At 44.5% G+C, this 21,166-nt stretch overlaps 1 protein-coding gene and 1 non-coding gene across 2 annotated transcripts in view; both read left to right on the top strand.

Moving 5' to 3' along the window:
• Positions 1-20,852, top strand: part of Ttll4 (tubulin tyrosine ligase like 4) — a 34,725-nt gene extending 13,873 nt beyond the window's left edge. Inside the window, 20 exon segments of the mRNA XM_047545522.1 lie at positions 1,595-1,816; positions 2,512-3,034; positions 3,036-4,105; positions 5,317-5,426; positions 5,777-5,840; positions 12,270-12,397; positions 12,830-12,940; positions 13,321-13,397; positions 14,237-14,428; positions 14,527-14,609; positions 14,837-14,965; positions 15,304-15,426; positions 15,718-15,816; positions 16,132-16,266; positions 16,734-16,886; positions 18,169-18,271; positions 18,903-19,113; positions 19,256-19,326; positions 19,795-19,880; positions 20,308-20,852. Coding sequence (XP_047401478.1) covers positions 2,609-3,034; positions 3,036-4,105; positions 5,317-5,426; positions 5,777-5,840; positions 12,270-12,397; positions 12,830-12,940; positions 13,321-13,397; positions 14,237-14,428; positions 14,527-14,609; positions 14,837-14,965; positions 15,304-15,426; positions 15,718-15,816; positions 16,132-16,266; positions 16,734-16,886; positions 18,169-18,271; positions 18,903-19,113; positions 19,256-19,326; positions 19,795-19,880; positions 20,308-20,563 — 3,627 coding nt within the window. The 5' untranslated portion in view covers positions 1,595-1,816; positions 2,512-2,608 and the 3' untranslated portion in view covers positions 20,564-20,852.
• Trnam-cau (transfer RNA methionine (anticodon CAU)) lies at positions 11,093-11,166 on the top strand. Its single transcript has one exon. It is a non-coding gene; the product is annotated as a tRNA-Met (tRNA).
• Positions 20,853-21,166: the final 314 nt, after the last annotated feature.

The raw sequence follows: 21,166 nt of genomic DNA on the forward strand, positions 1-21,166 counted from the left end.
GAATGTTCTAGCTAGGTTTCCGCTTCTCATTGTGTGAGGTTTTAATTTCACTAGGAATCAGTACAAGGAGAAAGAAAGAAGTTATATTAGCAACCATCATGTCTTTCTGTAAGCCAGATAACTACTTCTGAACCAGAAACACTGAAACCAGTTTGGAATCCTCGTATATGATAACTGTTGTGGAGTGTTACTATTTACTTCCCATTCTTGGAGCTATTCTCTGCAGAGTATGTGACATGACAAATTTGTCTTTGCTCAGCACTACCTGACACAGCCATCCTAGCCAACGTAGATGTCTCTGACTAGCTGTGGAGCTCTTTCTCAGAGTTATAGAAACACCTTATGAACTTGGCCCTTGCTGCACGTATCTTTCTTTAGGAAGACAGGTGCCCCTTCAAGTTGGCATCCTACACATCATGGGAACTGTGAGAGGAGACTAGGAATGGAAGTGTCTGGTGTAGAGACCGGAGCTCTGAAATCCCATCAATTGGAGAGAAGAGAAGAGAATCTACCCTGCTCTGGCATTTGCTGATCTGGCCTGCTTCACACTGTCTGGGATTGGGCCACCCAAAGCTTCTAGGAGGGTGGGAGTTTGTTCTTAGCCTTCTTCCTCATTTGGATTAAAAGGCAAGCCAGTTGGATATCAGACTGCTTGTGTCCATGTTCCTAGCACTAAGGATTTACATGGTGGGACCCAGGCAAAACTGAGCAGTGTGTGGTGACAGAGAGGAGCTCGTCACCTAGCCCCGAGGTATTATGCAGTGAGTGCCAGTGGCTTTGGGGGAGTGTGGGGTTGTCTGTGGCATTGATGTGGCAGCAGTGGTGTGCTCCTACATGCTTCACCCATGAAGGCCTATACCAGCTCTTACTAAGGCATGAAAGTCTGAGATAGCATGATGCACATGGGGAGTCCTGAGTGGGATTGTTTTTCAGGGGATACCAGCCTGAATTTTGATTTCCTTAATACTTTTTTCTCCTATCACTTTGGTGTGTCCATTGTGTTACATTGCTAGGGCAAGACGTGGGTTCCTGAAAGAGGACTGAGTTGGGACTAAATCTTGACAATAACCTAACTCATACACATGTGCACACATGCAGTCTTGTGAAGTCTTTGGCAGGATTTGCCTCTTCCTGTTGTGTGTGCTTCCCTATCATACGTGCACAGGGTAATTGTTCCATTTACAGTTTCCACAGTTAGGACTTATGTGGAGATCTATTTTATGTCACCTCATTTTGAGGTAAAACTGACCTCAAAATCTAGTTTCAGCATTTATGCTGTTTTTAGCACACTATTATTTTGAATATTGGTAGTGATACATTGTGACTTTTTGTACTCTCCTTGGGGAAGAATCCATGGAGGTCAGCCTTTTCAGGAAAAGAAGGTGATGTCCACATGGCTTTTGCAGGTTGTTTGTAGGTGTCATCCTTTCTTTGGAAACATCTGATGAGGATAGCAGGACTCCATTCAGAATTATCCCAGATATCTGATTTCTTACAGATGGACTTGGTTATCCCCACTCCCATGCTGCTGTGAAAGCAAACACCTTTCCCTGCAGTTGTGAAAACTGGGGAATATTTTGTGAATTTGATTTAGAAAGAGAGTGACCATGCTGAAGAGATTAAGACTCAGAACTACAAGACTGGTTCAGAGATTCTGCATGAGAGGAAACGATGAATGAGAAGACAGACTTTCTGTCCCCGAGAGCAACCCAAACTGAAGTCTGGGCTTTGGAGTAAAGAAAACTTTTCTCCTCCTCTTGCCTCTCCATTCCCTGAACTCTTCTGTCCCATTGTGGCTGCTGGGAATAAAGTCACTGTAAGTAAAAATAATGTTGGTGTTTAGTTTCATTTTCTTTCTTCTTTTTCCTGTTAACATGTTGCTTGGGATTTAAGTCTGTATGATTTCAAGATTTTTGAACAGATGAAATTTTTGTTTTAACTCCAGAATAAACTCCAAGGTTAGCAGGGGAATTCTCTGCTCCTGTCTGAATTTGTCATGCTTAACTGTGAAAAGCAGGCCAAACTAGGGGTAGCTGAGAGCAAGATTGGGGAGAAATAGAGGTCAAATGCATTCTCAGATGATCTTTGAGTGTTCAGAACTGGTAGGTGAGGAGGAAGATATTGGCTTGTCTCTGCCACTTCCAGACTTGCCTCATTCCCAGCCACATTGGTTTTAGGTGAGGGAATGTGGCCTCTCAGGGAAAATTGTGTATGGTGAGACAGAGAGATGTACCTGTTTTTGGAGAGGAAAGCACGCCTTCTGAGTGAGAGGCGGATACAGGGAGCAGCCTCACAGTGGTGGAACCTTAAAGTCTGATTGGATGAGGGCAGCAGGAAGACCACTTGGAATTCCTTGGAAACATAGTGTTCTTCTCGCAGGGCCCCAAATGGCGATCAAGACTGGTTGCCTAAGAAAGGCCGAAGCGGGACTTGTTGCTTACCTGAGGGCCACTCTAGCATAGTTTCCATCCTCCCAGGACTACAGCATTCCCATCCCTCTCTCCCCTGCAGCCGACAGACTTCAGGGATGCAGCTGTTGCCACTGGAGATGTGTGGCATCTTACCTGAGCCAGGCCCTGAGGCCACATGGCCATGATGTGGGCCCCTCATGGCCTCAGCAGGAGCAGAGCACTACAGCATTGGCCTCCGCCGGGGAAGCAACTTCAAGCAGCGTGGTTCCTCAGACACAGTGCCTGCCCCACCTCCTGAGAAACCATCAGAGTGCAAAGTCTGGTCACAGGCCCATCAGCAGGTGAAGCCAATCTGGAAGCTGGAGAGGAAGCACGTGGGCACACTGTCGGCGGGGTTGGGCTCAGGCCTCTTGGGGGTTCCACCCCAGCCAGCCTATTTATTTTGCCCCAGCACTTTATGTAGCTCTGGGACCACAACTGTCATTGCAGGCCACAGCAGCTCCTGTTACCTGCACTCTCTCCCAGACTTGTTCAGCAATACCCTGCTGTACCGTCGCTCCAATAGTAGGCACAAGCCATACCAGCAACTGGAGTCTTTCTGCTTGCGTTCAAGCCGATCAGAAAAAAAAACCTTTTTCTCTCCCTCAGAAGAGCCTCCCTGTCAGTCTCACTGCCAGTAAAACCGCTTCTTCCACGGTCTTCCCCATGGCTCAGCCCATGGCATCCTCATCCACAGATCCATACCTCTTACTGGCAGCAGCTGGGGAAAGCCCTTCAAGGAGGAGCCTGGCCTCTGCCATCTCAGGGAAGATCCCGTCTCCACTGTCCTCTTCCTACAAGCCCATGCTGAACAACAATTCCTTCATGCGGCCAAGTAGCACTAAAGTGCCTTTATCTCAGGCTATAGAGGGCCTGAAGCCAGTATCCTCACCCAAGGTCCAGCCTATCTCCTGGCGTCATTCGGGGGGTACAGGAGACTATGCACCCCAGCCTGTTGATCATAAGGTGCCCCAAAGCACTGGCACTGTCCTAGAACATGCCACTGCCCATATCACCCCGGCTACTCTGTCTACTCCTAGCTCCCTCAACACATCCACCACCAGTGTTGCCTCTTCCCAGTATAGCCAGAATAAATTAGCCTTGAGGACAGAGCCACATCCCTGTGGTCTGGATGACAATTCTGATTCCCAGGCTCCAGCTAAAGAGGTTCGTTTCACAGAGGCTGTGAGGAAGTTGACTGCAAAAGGTTTTGAGAAGATACCACGGCAAGGCTACCAGTTTGAACAGTCTTGTTTTGTGAACCCCAGCCTCCAGTGGAACCTCCTCAACAGGAGCAGGCAGTGGAAATCTGTGGCGAGCCAGCAGTTTCCTCAGGAGGATGCTGGATCAGATAGGATCCTCCCTGGTGCCTCAGATACCTTGGGGTTGGACAGTACAGTCTTCTGTACCAAAAGGATCAGCATTCACCTCCTTGCCTCACATACCAGTGGACTCAGTTCCAGCCCTGCCTGTGGGTCTGTAGTTGACCCCCCACCACCTGGAGAAGATAAAACTCCTCCTATTCCCTCTCCTTCCCTTCAGCCCCTTGGGGTAGCTGAAGTGGCCACCCATCTGTCTTCCATCCATCTGGACCAGCCTGGAAAGGAGAAACTTGAGGAAGGCAGGGAGCTGGGCTCACCTGCTAGGGATATTGGGTAAGTTGGAGAATGTTTTTGGTTCATTTTAGTGATACTGACCCAGTACCTCTGAAGTTCGATTTTATTTTTTAACTGTCTTAGAATTTTTGGCTTTCATTTTGGGGCAAGGATTAGGAAATTATAGCTTGCAGACCAAATCCAGCTTGTAGCTTGCTTTTTAAAATAAACTTTTATTGAAATGTAGCCATGCCCATTTACTTCCTATTGTCTATGGCTGCTTTTTTGTTTTGTTTTTTTTTTTTTGGTACTGAATATTGAATCCAAGGGCACTTTACACTGAGCTACCTCCCTACTCCTTTTTATTATTATTTTGAAATAAGATCTCACCAATTTGCTTAGGGTCTTGCTAAGTTGGTAAGGCTGACTGCAAACTTGAGATCCTCCTGCCATGGCCTCCTTGAGGTGCTGGGATCACAGGCCTTACAGTGGCTGCCATCTTGTTACAACAGAGGAGTTGAAGAGTTGTAAGAGATTGAATGGCCTGCAAAACTAAAAACATTTACTCTTCTGTCCTTTAGAGAAAGAGTTTGCTAACCCCTGTTTTAGGTTGGAGATAAGACATAAGAATTCCACCACCAAGTGTTAGAATCTGTGACTTTTCTGTGTGTTCCAAGTCAAATCAGGTTCCCAGGCATTGCTGGTATGACAGCCAGCTGTTCAATCGGGAGGACATAGACATAGCTGATTCCTTCTCTTGTGTCTGGTTACTTTTCTGGAACCTTGGTCTGCCAAGTCATTCTGAGTTCCCAGTGAGCGACCTTGGAACATTTGAAGTTAATTGCCAAATATTAATTGATGGCATTTTATATGCATTGTTTTGCACTTACATATTATGAAGTGAAGGATTTCAAAGAAAATGGAAGACATAGTGCTTCTGTGAAGATGGGGTATATAAAGAACTATGACTAGATGTAAACTTTGAGGGCAAGAGAAATGAGTTGTGAGATCCAGGCAGGAGAGAGCAGATTGGCGACAGGGAGGAAACAAACATTTGGAGATAAAAAAGGAATGAAGCTGTGTGTGGTGGCACATACCTGTAATCCCAGTGACTCGGGAGACTTGGGCAGGAAGAATTCAAGTTTGAGGCCAGCCTTATCACCTTAGTAAGACCCTGTGAAATTAAAAAATTAAAAGGACTGGGGAATGAGACTCTTAACTGTGACAACTTATGGAGTTGGTTGGGCTGGGGGCATGATTCTTTCTTTTAGTTCAGCAACTAACCCCCAGCCAGACCAGGTTGAGGCTGAAGATACAGAAGAAGAACTAATAGACAGTTTGGAGGACTGCTGCAGCCATGATGGGAATGAAGAGGAGGAGGGTGAGTAGGGAACCCTTTTCCTCCAGGTTGGGGTTGGTTGCAGCTCACTAGGGAAGGGGGCTCACAATTGTGTGCTGCACTTGATTCCTATTATCACCCTCATTAATCCACTTTGGGGGCCTTACGGGGAGCTTCTGGATGACTTTTGGTCCCTAATCCTCCTGAGCCATCAGTTTTGTCTTCTCTCTGCTGCTCTTGAGCTCAAGAAAGGCAGGTCAAGGTAGAGGGTGGTGTGTCATGGCTTCCAAAGAAGGGCTGAGCACAGAATATTCCAGGAAGAACTGCCTAGGCTTGGTGAGTGTGTGTGACAGCCTCTTTCAGTGGGAACTTCTCTGCTTTTCCTCCCCCAGGAGACTCAGAGTGCTCCTCCTTAAGTGCTGTCTCCCCCAGCGAGTCGGTGGCAGTGATCTCTCGGTGAGTGTCGGTGGTGTAGGTCTTTGGTAGATACTCATTTTCGGTCTTTTTTCAAGATCATGAAGAAACTGGCCTAAGAACCCTGACTCATTTCCCCCAGTTGGTATGCTCGTTCCTTTAGTTTTTGAACAGGGAGCAGTGGGGGACCAGTTCTCACTCGTTATTTGGGTTTAAAAACAGTACCATGTTTCTTAGGTTGCAATTTGGTCTTAGGCTCCAAGAAATTGTTCAACTAAAAAGAAATATTTTCAAGAAGTGTTTAAGAAATGAATAAACCAATTAATTAAGAAACATATTTGAGGTAAATTCTCAGTCTTCATGAGGTAATTGCCACCTTGTATTGTAAAATGTATCCCATTATCAGAAATGGTTCTGAGATAGACAAATAGGAACTTTTAAAATGCTCTTTGGCTCCCTTCTGAGGTTAGTTTTATATTGGGGAAATAAGACTGATATTAACCTAATAATAAATTAAGATTAATATCCTAATTAAGGTTAATACCTTTGGATGGAGTCTGATGTTCATCCCTAACTAGGGAACCAAAAAAGTCAATCTCTTAACAAAGTCCTTTGGCAAAACAAATGATTATGGGGTTCCGCATAGGTGGGGAGTTGGGGGAGAGGAAGGAATGCAGGACTATAAAGACATCTCTATAAAGGAGAGCACTCATTGCATGGAAGATTTTTTAGAACTTATTAAAGGATCATTTAAACTACCTTTAACATTCTCCACCATAATCTCCTGTTCCCCTAACCATTTCCCTTGCCTCAGAATGCTTTGTCTTCATTAATTGATTGTATATATTTATATATTTATTTATAAAATTAATTGATACATAATTCAAATGCAATTACATATAATTGACACAAAATATATACGTGTGTGTGAGTGTGTATCCATATATGTATGTATATATGTATGTCTGTATTTTGGTACCAGGGATTAAACCCAGGTTGCTTTACCACTGAGGTACATCCCCAGTGCTTTTTATATTTTATTTTGAGACCAGGTCTCCTTTAGTTGCTTAGGCCCTTGCTTAGTTGCTGAGGCTGGCCTCAAACTTGCTATCCTCCTGCCTTGGCCTCTTAAGCCTTTGGGGTTACAGGTGTGTGCCACCACATCTGTCCTTTTATGTTAAGTATTAAAAGAACCCCCTGAGGGAAAAGGTACACTCAAACGTTGCTGGTAGGACTGCAAATTGGTACAACCACTCTGGAAAGCAGTATGGAGATTCCTCAGAAAACTTGGAATGGAACCACCATTTGTCCCAGCTATCCCACTCCTCAGTTTATACCCAAAGGACTTAAAATCAGCATACTACAGTTATGCAGCCACATCAGTGTTTATAGCAGCTCAGTTTATAGCTAAGCTATGGAACCAACCTAGATGCCCTTCAACGAATGAATGGATAAAGAAAATGTGGTATGTATACACGATGGAATATTACTCAGCCTTAAAGAAGAATGAAGTTATGGCATTGGCAGGTAAATGGATGGAGTTGAGAATATCATGCTAAGTGAAATAAGCCAAACCCAGAAAACCAAAGGCCAAATGTTTTCTCTGATATGCGGATGCTAATCCATAATGGTGCTAGGGAAGAAAGGAGGAACATTGGATTGGGCAGAGGGAAGTGAGGGAGTGGGGAGTGAGGGGAGGGGAGAGGGTGTGGGGGTGGGAACAATGGTGGAATGAGACAGACATTATTACACTATGTACATGTATGTTGTACAAACGGTGTGACTGTATCATGTACAGCCAGAGAAAAGCGAAGTTGTGCTCCATTTGTGTAAAATGAGTTGAAAAGCATTCTGCTGTCATGTATAACTAATTAGAACAAATTTAAAAAATAAATAAATAAAGAACCCCAGGGCTGAGATTGTGGCTCAGTGGTAGAGCACTTGCCTAGCATGCATGAGGCCCTGGGTTCGAGCCTCAGCACCATATAAAAATAAAAAAATAAAATAAAATTCAGAAAGAAAGAAATGGTAAAAAAAAAAACCAAAAACAAAAAAAAAAACCTGAAAGTACTAAACATAAAATTTCTTTTAAAAAAATTTCTACTGAAAATACAAAAGAAAATATAAATATAAGAGCTGGGGCTGTGGCTCAGTGGCAGTGTGCTTGCCTAGCACTTGTGAGGCACTGGGTTCGATCCTTAGCACCATATAAAAATAAGTAAATAAAATAAAGGCATTTCTCTCCATCTACAACTACAAAAAAAAAAAAAAAAACTTTAGGGACCTGGGGTTGTGGCTCAGTGGTAGAGCGCTTGCCTAGTATGGGTGAGGCACTGAGTTCGACCCTCAGCACCACATATAAACAAATGAATAAAAATAAAGGTCTATCAACATTTTAAAAAAAAATAAAAATGAAACAAATATAGAATATTGGTGGTTTTTTAGTTTAAAATTTTTATTCTAATTTCTAGTTAAAAGGTAGCCACACATGTCAAGGCTTATCTAACACATGGAGCATCCACTCTGGTTGCTTTTCTTTGTGTCAGCCTACCTTAGGGGAAGCTGAGAGAAAAAGCTTTCCACACTGTGTTTAGTGTGGGCAGGGGTAGCTGCGTCCCCATGGTGCTGTGGCTGTAGCTGTACTACCTATAGAGCCCCAAGGCAAGCTGGTGAGGCAGAGCAGTCTGAAAAGTGGGAGAGAGAGAGAATTGGGACTTTTCTGTGAAGGTGGACAGAAGTCCTGTCACAGGTACTTGAGTCTGAGGTGTGAATTGTTACTTAGGATTTATAACATCCTTTAAAAAGCTCAGCTCTTTCTAGTTGTAAATAATGGGTATCGATTAAGAGATATCTTATGGATAATGGGTATCCATAAGAGAAAAATATATAGCATGGAATTGGTTTGGAGTCCTGCCTTTTCCATACTTAAGAATTGTCTGTGTGTATCCGTAGGCCTGCTTCATGACAGCCACACAATTTTTATTTGTCATCTGATATGTAAGATAAAATTCATGATCTGGTAATATAGTTTAAAGTAAGAACACATTCAAGTGTGAGGGAGGCCATGGGGTTTAGTCCCCAGCACCTCAGGATAAAAAGAAGAAAGAAATTCACCCAAGGTGTGTGTTAAGCATTTGATGAGTCAGTAATTCCTATAAATTTTACAAACCTTCCTAGCAAGTATGAGGCTTTAAACATGGTTTTCAAGAAAATGAAGATTGATGCATCCCAAACCACTGTGGTGCACGTCTGTAATCCCAGTTACTTGGTAGACTGAGGCGGGAGGATTACAAGTTCAAAGCCAACTGTAGCAACTTAGTGAGACCCTGTCTCAAAATAAAAAATAAGAACTGGGGATATAGCTTAGTGGCAAAGTGCCCCTAGATTCAATCCCCACTACCAAAAATAAAATTAAGATGATTAAAATAAAAAATGCTTTGGATTGCCAAAAAATCTTAACTTTTTCCTCTATTATCATAAGATTTTTCCATTTCTTATAGAATATTTGACAATTACTGAAAAAGCAGAAAGATCATTTGAGAACACTGCCTTTATTCCTCTATCCAGCAGTTCCCCATGCCCCTTCACATTAGTTGGTTGGTTGACTTTTGTGAGAAAGGATCTTGTGTTACCAGACTGGCCCCGACTCCTGGGTTCCAGCCTCCTGTCTCCCACCAGTAGCTTTATTACACTTCCTGCTACTGCTCCTCCCCCGCACCAAGAATCATGTAATTTTAGAAATGGCAGTCATCAAGTCCGGTGAAAAAATCGAGGACCAGTGACGTAAGTGTTTCAAGATCATAGGTTGTAGGCTTCCTAGACTAAAAGTCAGGTCTTTTGAGGGTGTGTCCAGTACCCTTGAGAGGCAGCTAACAAGGGCTTTCTCCTCTTTGGTTTTAGTTAAACTTTTGAATTTAAGATAATTGCAGTTGTAAGAAATTAACAGAAAGATTCTCTATTCTTTACCCAGTTTTCCTCATGTTGTAAAATGTTGCAAAAAAACAGTAAGATGTAGTGTAGTTATTATTATCGAAGGATGTTGACATTGACCAGGGCAAGATGCAGAATATTTCTGTCACTGCAAGAATCCCTCTATAATTTTGTCACTTCAAGAATGTTACACAAATGAAGTAATATCAGTATGTAACCTTTTGGGATTGGCTTTTCTTCACTTAGCATGTTCTGTAGAAGTGAATCCAGGTCATTGCAATTGCATGTATTAATAGTTCATTCCTTTTTGTTACTGAGTAGTATTCCATGGTATAGATATGCCACAGGGTTTTTGTTTTGTTTGTTTTTAAACATGCATCTATTAAAGAAAATTTGCATTGTTTCCAGCTTTTGGCTATTATGAATAAAACTGCTATGAATAATCATGTAGTTTTTTTTCTTTTTTCTATTGTTATGTACATATTTTTATGTGAACATAAGCCTTTTTCTCTCTGAGATAAATACTTGGGAGTTCACTTGCTGTTCATATGGTAGTTGCATGTTTAGTTTTTTGGGAAACTGCCAGAACTATTCTCTAGAGTGACTTTTATGTTCCTATCTTTGTTTCTGTATTTTAACTCATTCTTCTTGATTTTCAACAATCTTAAACATCTGATGTTCAGTCTTTGAAGGAAAAACTGGGAAATGAAGAATAGGGTTGAATTCATTGGAATTTTTAAACTAGGAGTTAGTATTTAACTTGACCCAATAAAGTAAAAATCCATTAAAATCTCTAAGATTTGGAATACTGAACTATTTTACATATAGTACTTATTTCTATTGTACTGAAAATGATAATAGGTAAAATGACCCTTTTTCTCCCGGTGCTGGGAATCAAACTCAGGAACTTGTGTGATAGGCAAGCACTCTACCACTGAGCTATACTCACAGCCTAAAAGTGACTTTTTATGATAAAAATCAAATTTTATAATATATGTGAATCATAGAAGCTCAGTGTAGAGAATGACTATTCTCTCTATTTTTCAAAGATATATGGTCTCTTTAAAGATGTGGTCTGTGTCAATTGGCTTGTACTGACAGATGGTTGTACTGACAGGGCTACCCTTTGAGGTAGCCCTGACTGAGCCATTGCTAGAACAACAGTAGGCATTCCCCTGGTCTGCTGGCCCAGCATCCTGGCTTACTTGCCCATGAGATCCAGAAAACTGTATGGCTAGTCTGTCAGGTGAAAGTCCAGGTACACAAGCTATTTGTGACTTTACATGAACTTAAATATAAAACAAGTTGCAAAATATTGTTTCTTTTTTCCCCTTTTTCTTTTTAAGAATTGCTATACCTTGGGCTGGGGATATAGCTCAGTTGGTAGAGTGCTTGCCTCATGAGCAAAAGGCCCTGGGTTCAATCCCCAGTGCCGCAAAAAAAAAAAAAAAAAAAAAAAAAAGAATTGCTATACCTCTTATTCATCATCATCTTTTCTTTTTTGGGGGGTGGGGGGAGGGTACTGGGGATTGAACCCAGGGTTGCTCTACCACTGAATCACATCCCAGCCCCTTTTAGATTTTAAGAGACAGGGTCTTGCCAAGTTGCTTAGGGCTTCCCTAAATTGCTAAGGCTGGCTTTGAACTTGAGATCCTCCTGCCTCAGTCTCCTAAGCCACTGGAATTACAGGTGTGTGCCACCGTGCCCAGCTCTGTATCTGTTCCTTGATCATTTGTTGTTTTCCTCTTTTGATTATCCATATCATTTTTTTTTTCTCCTGATCTAGCTCTTTGTCTTAGTGTAGCAGTTTTCTACTTGTGTCTACTCAGACTCATTTCCCTCTTTTAGAACATAGGGACATTACCAGCCTGTGGCTTGTCACAGTAAGTTTTGGAGATGTATTATCTAATGAAGTGTTGGAAAATCTTATCTCTAGGTTACTTTTTTGGGGGGCGGGGATTGCCAGGGATTGAACTCAGGGGCACTTGACCATTGAGCCACATCCTCAGCCCTGTTTTGTAATTTTTATTCAGAATCGGGGTCTCACTGAGTTGCTTAGCACCTCACTGTTGTTGAGACTGGTTTTGAACTTGTGATCTTCCTGCCTCAGCCTCCCAAGCTGCTGGGATTACAGGCGTGCGCCACTGTGCCAGGCTCTAGGTGACTTGCAGTGGTGTAGCTGTATGTAGGTCAACTCTAACACCTAATTCGTGAAATAATTACTGAGCACTTGTCTTTTCAGAATCTAGCTGGGCACAGTGGCGCATGCCTGTAGTCCCAGTGGCTTTGGAGGCTGGAGCAGGAGGATTGCAAGTTCAAGTCCAGCCTCAGCAACTTATCAAGGCCCTAAGTAACTTAGTGAGACCCTGTCTGAATATAAAATATAAAAAGAGCTGGGGAAGTAGCTCAATGGTAAAGCACCCCTGGGCTGGGTCCCCAGTACCAAGGGGAAAAAAAAAAAAAAAAAAAGAATCCTCTGTAATACTGTGACACCTCAGGCCTGTTGCTTTTCCTTACTCTGCCATTTGTTTTTTATCTTAGGAACTGTGCAGAGATTCTTACCAAACCTCATCATTCCAATCATGAGAAAGTTGTCCGACCAGCCCTTATCTACAGTCTCTTCCCCAATGTGCCCCCTACCATCTATTTTGGCACTCGAGATGAAAGAGGTAAATGTGCCCAAGTGACAAAGCCCAGAAGAGCCCTGGGAGGTGGTGATAAAGGTGGGAGGGGGCTTCCAGAATGACTTTTATGGTGGTTAGCACACTGTGCTCGGGTTTCACCTGGTTATCGGTCCAATATGGGGACCTTTTCTTGCCTGTCCTTTAGCTGTTCCTTTTCAGCCTCATAATCTTAGACTTAGCGCACGCCTTCTAACCTTGTTTCTTTCCTCTTTCAGTCTCCCCTTTTTTGCTTCTCATTCCTGCCCAATCCCCTTTTTTCTCTAAAGTGTGCTCCTCTGAAACCCTGATCTGGACCAATTCGTAGGGATTTGCCTACCCAGGAAAGATGGGCACCAGTGTCTTTTACATCTGCTCACCACACACTTCTCCTGCTCTTCTCACTCCTGCCCTACCTCCCATCCTGTGCCTTTCCCCCAGTGGAGAAACTCCCCTGGGAGCAAAGGAAGCTCCTCCGGTGGAAGATGAGCACAGTGACCCCCAACATTGTCAAGCAGACCATCGGGCGATCACACTTCAAAATCAGCAAGAGTGAGTTGCTCGCCTTACTGTGAGCCTGTCCTCTTTGTTCCACTAGTTGGGCTTTGGGTAGGAGGAAAGCCCTGGATTCCCTTTGGGCACAGCTGGAGACCCTGTTTGAAGTTTCAACCTTATAGTGGTGGCATAACTGTGGAAGCCCTCTGGACTGAACCTGTTGCTCGGAGTTGGGAGACAGAATGTCACTGTTTTGTCCCTGGCCCCAGGGCCTCATGTAGGACAGCTCCATGGCAAGTCTTGGAAACCTAGTCAGGGAGCTGTGCCCAGATGAGCCCCTTATCTCCAGACTTACTAAAGGCCCTAGTATTTCTGTTCCCTCTGTGTCTCGGGGACTGAGCTGCCAGAAGGACTGACTTCCCAATTGCCCTCTTCAGGAAATGATGACTGGCTGGGCTGCTGGGGTCACCACATGAAGTCTGCTAGTTTCCGATCCATTCGAGAGCATCAGAAGGTAGGGGTACTTTCTGAGGAACTGTTCCCCTGGTCTTTGGGTTAGGCCAAGAGGAGGGTGGTGTCAGTAGTGGTGAGAGTGAATGTGGAGAGAAGAGGGTAACTGCAGAGATATGAGGAAGGTTTATAGAGAAAGGAGTTCAAGGAGGGGTGTAGGGTGAGAGCCTAACAGACAACTCTACTTCTGCTGCAGTGTCTTGGCCAGTTGCCGCTTCTCAAAGGTACTTTTTCCTCTGGTGTACCTTGATATGTAATGTTTGTTTTCAGATGATGTTTCCCAATAACCACTGCACATCGCTTCCGTACCCCATGCTGAGTTTTTGTAAAGAGGATTTCTGGTCTCATGTTGGAACAGATGAGCCCCTTATCTCCAGACTTACTAAAGGCCTAGTGTTTTTCTCTTCTTGTCCCATAGTCTGTGATGGAAAAAATTGCAACAGATTTTTCTTTGCATTCAAGGTGATATCATGCCTATCTTAATCACAGTTGTTTTTCCTTGTCTTTTTTTTTTTTTTTTTTTTTTTTTTGAGTTGTAGATGGACACAATACCTTTATTTTATTCATTTGTTTTTTATGTGGTGTTGAGAATTGAACCTAGTGCCTCACACATGCTAGGCAAGTGCTCTACAAATGAGCCACAACCCCAGCCCTTTCCTTGTCTTTTACTTATCTTTTGGTGAGTGCTCAGTGTTGGATACATGAGGACCATAAAGCATTGTCAGTGATATGGAATAGGAGTGTGCCCTGCTGCTGAGGAAGTTGGAATGACCTAATGGGGCTTGTCTTCTTTGTAGTCTCACCTCACCCTATCCCTGCTCTCACCTTTTGTCCCTTCTGTAGCTAAACCACTTCCCAGGTTCTTTCCAGATTGGAAGGAAGGACCGACTGTGGCGGAACCTGTCTCGAATGCAGAGCCGCTTTGGCAAGAAGGAGTTCAGTTTCTTCCCCCAGTCCTTTATCCTGCCCCAGGATTCCAAGCTCCTGCGCAAAGCCTGGGAGAGCAACAGCCGCCAAAAGTGGATTGTGAAGCCAGTGAGTGGGTCACAGTGGGCAGTAGGTGGTGGTCTGAGAATAGAACAACATAGTTTTGTGCCTGGAGCAAATCTCGTCTCCTTTCTGCTTCCTTCTAGCCGGCATCAGCTCGAGGCATTGGCATCCAGGTCATTCACAAGTGGAGTCAACTCCCCAAGCGCAGGCCCCTCCTGGTACAGAGGTGAGCCCATCTGTAGCTCACATCCCTCTCCCCATCTTCCTCTCTCCTTGACCTGTAGGTTTCCCTCTTAACAATGTTCTTCTGCCTCTTGTCCTCCCTGCTAAAGACGTTCCTTAGCCAACTGTTTTAGTGTCTTCGTTTTGGGGACTTTGAACTGACTTTTGCCCTGACTTAGCTGCCCACCAAGCCCCACAGGCTGAATGGGGAGCTGCCTTTCCTCTGCGCAGGTATCTGCACAAACCCTACCTCATCAGTGGCAGCAAGTTTGATCTGCGGATCTATGTTTATGTCACTTCCTACGATCCTCTACGGATTTACCTCTTTTCAGATGGACTTGTCCGCTTTGCCAGTTGCAAGTATGTGATTGTGGTGAAGTGTTACCTCATAATTTGGGGGATTTATTTTCCTCAGAGGGAGGAAAGCTAGAAGATGCCAAACAGAAAATAACATGTTTTAATGATTTTTTCTTAGTGAGGGGGGAGGCAGGAGGGAATGAGAAGTTCTCTACCTCACTGAATTTGCAGGACTGAGGTGGGACAAAGGAGGTGATTACTGACAGATAAACTTCTTTGGTCCTTTGGATCTGAAAAGATCTGTGTACTTGTCCTTTACCTTCTCAGGATTTGGGGAATTATTTGATCCATTCTCTGCTTGCTCACTGTCTTACCTCTGCCTTTCTTCTCCTTGTTTCCAGGTATTCCCCTTCCATGAAGAGCCTTGGTAACAAGTTCATGCATCTGACCAACTACAGTGTCAATAAAAAGAATACTGAGTACCAAGCCAATGCAGATGAAACCGCCTGCCAGGGTCACAAATGGTATTGAGGGCAGAGTGTTCCAGTCAAATGAAGTCCTAGAGAGTGTAGAGTCCTGGGACTTGGAAGGTTCAGGGGCCTGGTAGTAGTGGAATATTATAGCAACTGGAGATTACATAAGCAGTTGTAAATTTAGAGTTGATCTGTGTGTAGTCAAGTTCATCTCAATTCAGAATGTCAAAGGAAGAGATATGAAAAATTTATCTTTAGGCCTTTTATTTCCTGTTCTTCTCATTTCTTCATCATTCATTTCTAGAATATTACCCTAAATACTCCCTTTTCCTCCCCCTGCAGGGCGCTGAAGGCTTTGTGGAACTACCTGAACCAGAAGGGAGTCAATAGCGATGCCATCTGGGAGAAGATAAAGGATGTTGTTGTCAAAACCATCATCTCGTGAGTTACACTGCCACTCTGGGTGTGGGGCCTGCTACTGGGGAGCTCCCGTGATTTCTTATTGGCCTTATGCTGCTGTCCTCTAGGCTTTCACCATGCTGTGGTTCTGTTCCAAGGACAGGGAATAATTAAATTCTGCTCATTTGCTGAACTTTATACCTCAGGAGTTGGTCTGGATCCCATAAATCTCTTAGGAGCCACTTTTCCTGTGTGGCTTCTCCCTGCCTCACTCTAGGCCACTCCATTGGCAGAGCAGCTCTGAGTATGGACCTTTAGGAGAAGCTGGACTGAATTCTTCTTTATCCCTGTGTCCAGATCAGAGCCCTATGTCAACAACCTGCTCAAGACGTATGTGCGGCATCCCTACAGCTGCCACGAACTCTTTGGTTTCGACATCATGCTAGATGAGAACCTCAAGCCCTGGGTCCTGGAAGTGAATATTTCCCCAAGGTAGGGTGTATTTTCATTATACTTGCAATAGAATTCATCCCATATCCTAAGGATCTCTTTGTCACTCTGGTCTTGTAAGTTTGGGGAAGATATTTCCTTCCCTAGAATTTGTGTTTAACCTTCATGGTCTGTGTTTGCTCATTCACTTATTCTTTGCCATTATCTCAAGGTTCTTTAAGGATGTAGAGGGGTTGTTAAAAGTTGCTCTTTTCAGGTTGATCCCTACTGTTCGTTTTCCTCTAGCAATCCAAGGTCATGGGCAGGCTTACCAGGCTGGGTGAATTATTCACTATCTTGGGACATGAAACTTCCATGATGATGTTTGAGCGCTGGGGCATTGGAGCCCCTTTTGTCCTAGGGAAGCCAAGGACATAGGGTCAGGAACTGTTAGAGTGCTGCTTTGGACATAGGGTCAGAAACTGTTTGGAGTGTTGCTTTGTCCACACTGTGCATCCTTTTCCCCAAAGCCTCCATTCCAACTCTCAACTGGACATCAACATCAAAGGCCAGATGATCCGGGACCTTCTGAATCTGGCGGGATTTGTTCTGCCCAATGCAGAGGATATTTCCAGCTCCAGCAGCTCTGGCAGCTCCAGCAGCTCCAGCAGCTCCGGCAGCAGGTCAGCCTCCTGATTTCCCTGAGCCTTCGCTGGCTGCATGAATAGCCCATTGTGATTCTGAGAAGGAACGGGTTCTGGATCTTCTCTTTTGCTTGGTTTCCCTTGGTGCTCAGTCTGACCCTCCTGTCCATCTGCACATCCCTGCCATTAGAACTCCTAAAAGTAAGTTTGGTTATTTTGCTCCCCTACTCAGGAATCTCCACACGGCCTGGGAACCAAGTTAACTCCTTATCTGGACATTTGAGGCCTGGCCTTCTTTTCCTGAGTGCATTTCTCTCTACTCCTCTTCCTGGCTCCTGAGCTCTGACAGACCAGATCACTCACAGAAGCTAAAGGTTGGGAGGATCCTTAGGACTAGTTAGAACAGTCTTGTTCTCTGAGAAGTTCATTGCTTCTTACCATTCTCCTTAGTGTCCTTTCCTCGGCTCATGGGGTTTCTTCCCTCTGAAATACTCCTCAGCCAGACCCCCCTTTACCCACCAGAGCCTCTGCAGACAACATCTTCATGAAGCCAGCTTACTGTGGTTTTTTTTCCTCCATTCCCCCAAAGCACTGGACCACTCTTATGTTTATTAAGTGTCTGTGCTGTGTAAGGAAACACCTGTGTAAGTAAACCCTAAAGGTTACTATTAGTATCATAGTTTATAGAAGAAACTAAAGATCCCTACATTAAATAACCCTTCCAGGGTCATTCAACTAGACAGTGGTACAAAGTTGAAGTAAAATCCCAAGTTGCCTGGACACAAAATTTGCTTTTTCTACTTTATACCTTATTGACTTAACTTTGACTCTGTCCTGTGGTTATTTGTCATTTAACTTGTTCCACTTGCTATACTGTAAGCTCCTTGGAGGCAGGGCTGCTTTTCAGTCATCCTTGTATCTTTCTCAGTGTTGATCATAGTAACATGAATGATGACACAAGTGTGGGGGTTTAGTCACTTGCCCGGCGTCATACAGTCAGTAGGTGTGTGGTAAGTTTTCACTAAATTAAACTAAACCAAAGTATTCAGCAATTAGGCTTACTCCATTGTCCTCTTTTATTTGTTAAATTCAGAAGAGGGTATCTTGTACTCAGTTCTTCCATGATAGTTGGTGCTGGATGACTCTCAGTCAGGCTACTTGAGTGGATTGCATTTTAATGTGATCCATTCAAGTGACAAACATTTTCCACACGTCTTTGTCTTCTCCTAGGAAATGTGTCTTCCTGGGTTGGACCTCTCTGAATTCCTCAGGAGGGAAGCTTCTGACTATACCTTTGCTTTTTGTCCATTCCTTGCCTTAGCCTGCCCAGCTCTCCCAGGGACAAATGTCGAATGGCACCAGAACATTTTACAGCACAGAAGATGAAGAAAGCCTATTATCTCACCCAGAAAATTCCTGACCAGGTAGGAGATTGGCCTTCCCTTGTGTCAGCAGAAAGCTTCTTTGACCAAACATTTGGAACCTCAGGGAAACCAGCTTTCCCTCTCTCTAAAGCAGGGTTTCTTAACCCTGGGGTCCAGTGACATGTAGAGATATGCTGGCATATTCCTTACTCTGGGAGAGAGCTGATGACCTCTGTCATCTTTTCAAGAGCCAGTGCTCTCTGCTCACTTGTCAGAGCTGTAGCCCTTCATGTTTACGGTTTCTTTCCCTGAGGGGTGCAGTGAGAGCCTGGGAGGCGTGGTCTTCTCAGCAGATATGGGAGCCGATGATAGAGTAGCGGGGATAATGCTGGTGCCGGATCTATGTTGTCGGACCCTGATCTCAACTCCATCCAACAAACCAATTAATCTCAGAGCCCCAGTGCTCCTCCAACCCCAGTCAGGAGCATTGTCCTCCACTTGCTAATTAGTTTAGTGGGCTTAGAAACAAATGGAGTACAGAGCTGGCTCACCAGGCAACACTAGTGCTCCTATGAGGGTTCTGGAGCACCTGGACCCCTGGGCTGTGCTTCTTGTCCTCAGCTTCTTGATTCTCTGCCTCTTGCTCACACTCTCTGCCACACCCTCTTCCTCCTTGTTCCTCGGACCACAGGACTTCTATGCATCCGTGCTGGATGTCCTGACACCAGATGATGTTCGGATTCTAGTCGAGATGGAGGATGAGTTTTCTCGTCGCGGTCAATTTGAACGAATTTTTCCTTCTCGAATCTCTTCTCGCTATCTCCGCTTTTTTGAGCAGCCACGCTATTTCAACATTCTCACCACTCAGTGGGAACAGAAGTACCATGGCAACAAGCTCAAAGGTGATGTGCCCTCCCTACCCATAGGAAGCTACTTTTAGTGAGAGATTAAATCCCATTAAACCAAGAAATGGACCTTCAGAACGATAAATGGGCCAGTTGATTCCTCCCTACTAATTTCCAAACCCCTCTCATCTTGCCCTAGGAGTAGATCTACTTCGGAGTTGGTGCTACAAAGGGTTCCACACAGGAGTCATCTCTGATTCTGCTCCACTGGTGAGTTATGCCAGGGCAGGGAAAACAGCTTTTTCCTAGACCCTACCCTCTCCTATATTAAAAGTAAGGCATGGCTGGTTGTGGCACATTCCTGTAATCTCAACAACTTGATAGCCTGGCAGAGGAGCTCAAGTTCGAGACCAGCCTCAGCAACTTAGTGAGACCATGTCTTAAGACAAAAAAATATCAAAAGAGCTGAGGGTGTTGCCCTTCCCCTAGGCCCTGCTTCTGTATCTCATGACCCTTATCTTTCAAGAAAATGATTGGCTTCAGGATTGCTTGGGTACCTTTCTTAAAGTGCTCTGCAGGCCTCTTTACCTTTTTTCTGCCTCAAGCAAGAGCCAAAACTTTCACCCCGCTTGGGCTCAAGGTCAGGGAATGGGAGAACTGCAAGAAGTGTCCTTAGCTCCCATTATTCCTGCCTGACCTCTGCCTAGCCTTTCTGCCTCTTGCTTCCTTTGTTCTCAGTGGTCTCTGCCGACATCACTTCTGACTGTCCCGAAGGGTGATGGAGTGCTCAGTGCCTTCTACAAACTGGAGCCTGGCAAGCTGGGGTGAGTGCTACTTCAGCAAAGGAAAGGCTGCTGAGTTTGGGGAGTTTTCTTCCTTCCTTTCCTAGACTGAGCATTCTCCATCTGGGGTTTGGTAGGAGTATCAATATATGTAGCCACAATATCCTGTTCTGGTGGCTCTTGGGATGCCCAGTAAAGCTGAGCTAGAGCATAGAATTATATTACAGCCATTTTCAGCCATATCCACTTGCAGTAGTAAGTCCTTGGGCCTCCTGCACTCACTCACGTTAACATTTGCACTTGAGCTCTCAAGCCTTCAAGTAAATAAAATATATAGTTATGAATATGTCCATATAATTATGGCCTATAGTACATAATGTGAATGCCTGGCCCATATGTGGAAGGCAGTGCACAAGTTAGTCTCCGCTGCACAGTGTCTCAGCCATCTTTTCTTACCTGTTTCCTTCAGAAAGCAGAGCTCCTCCAAGGGAAACCTATTTTCATCTGAAGACGGGACCACGCCCAAGCCCAAGAAGACTCAAGTTGGCCTTCCCCTTTTCCCCAGGAAACCCACTTCCTTAAAGGATAATGAGAATACCAGCACAGAGCCCAGCCCTTCCCAGAAGTTACCTGTGATCAAGTACTCTGGGCGGACTTCCAGAATTTCTGCTTCCTCCACTTCCCAGTCAATCAGTGACTCCCTCCTGGCTGCTATGAGCCCATGACTGGCCTTCACAGCCACTGCCCAGGAGAACCAGTGTCAGCTACCTCATGGGAACCAGCCTGCTGACCGGCCTGACCCCCTATCCCTCCACCTTGCCCCTCATCAGAGTATTTTTTGAAGTGGTTGTATTGCAGAGATGGGCATCTGGAGGGCTGACGGGGTGGTGGTGATGGGGAGAAGGTGAGGAAGGTTCACTCTCTGTCACCTGCCTGCCTGGCTGGCACCTCCTGTCTCTGTAGAGAAGCTGGTGACAGCCAAGCAGCCTTATAAAACAGGGTTTGGTTTCTGTCTTCAAAGAGCCATGTGTGTTTTGTTTGTGGCCTTGGTCTCCAAGTGGAAAAAACAGGCACCTGTAGCCCTGGCTACTTAGGAGGCTGAGGCAGGATGATTTCAAGTTTGAGGACAGCCTGGGCAACTTGGTGACCCTTGTCTCAAAATAAAAGATAAAAAGGGCTGGGGATATAGATCCGTGATAAAGCATCTGTGTTCAATCACCAGTACTGCCAAAAAAGAAAAAGAAAACATGCTGAATATAATCAGGCCAGAAGTCCTTTGTTCGATAATCCAGGCAGTTCATCTGAATGTCCTTATTTCCTCAGGTCTC

This window comes from Sciurus carolinensis, chromosome 3, assembly GCF_902686445.1.
Source record: "Sciurus carolinensis chromosome 3, mSciCar1.2, whole genome shotgun sequence".
NCBI classification, from domain to species: domain Eukaryota; kingdom Metazoa; phylum Chordata; class Mammalia; order Rodentia; family Sciuridae; genus Sciurus; species Sciurus carolinensis.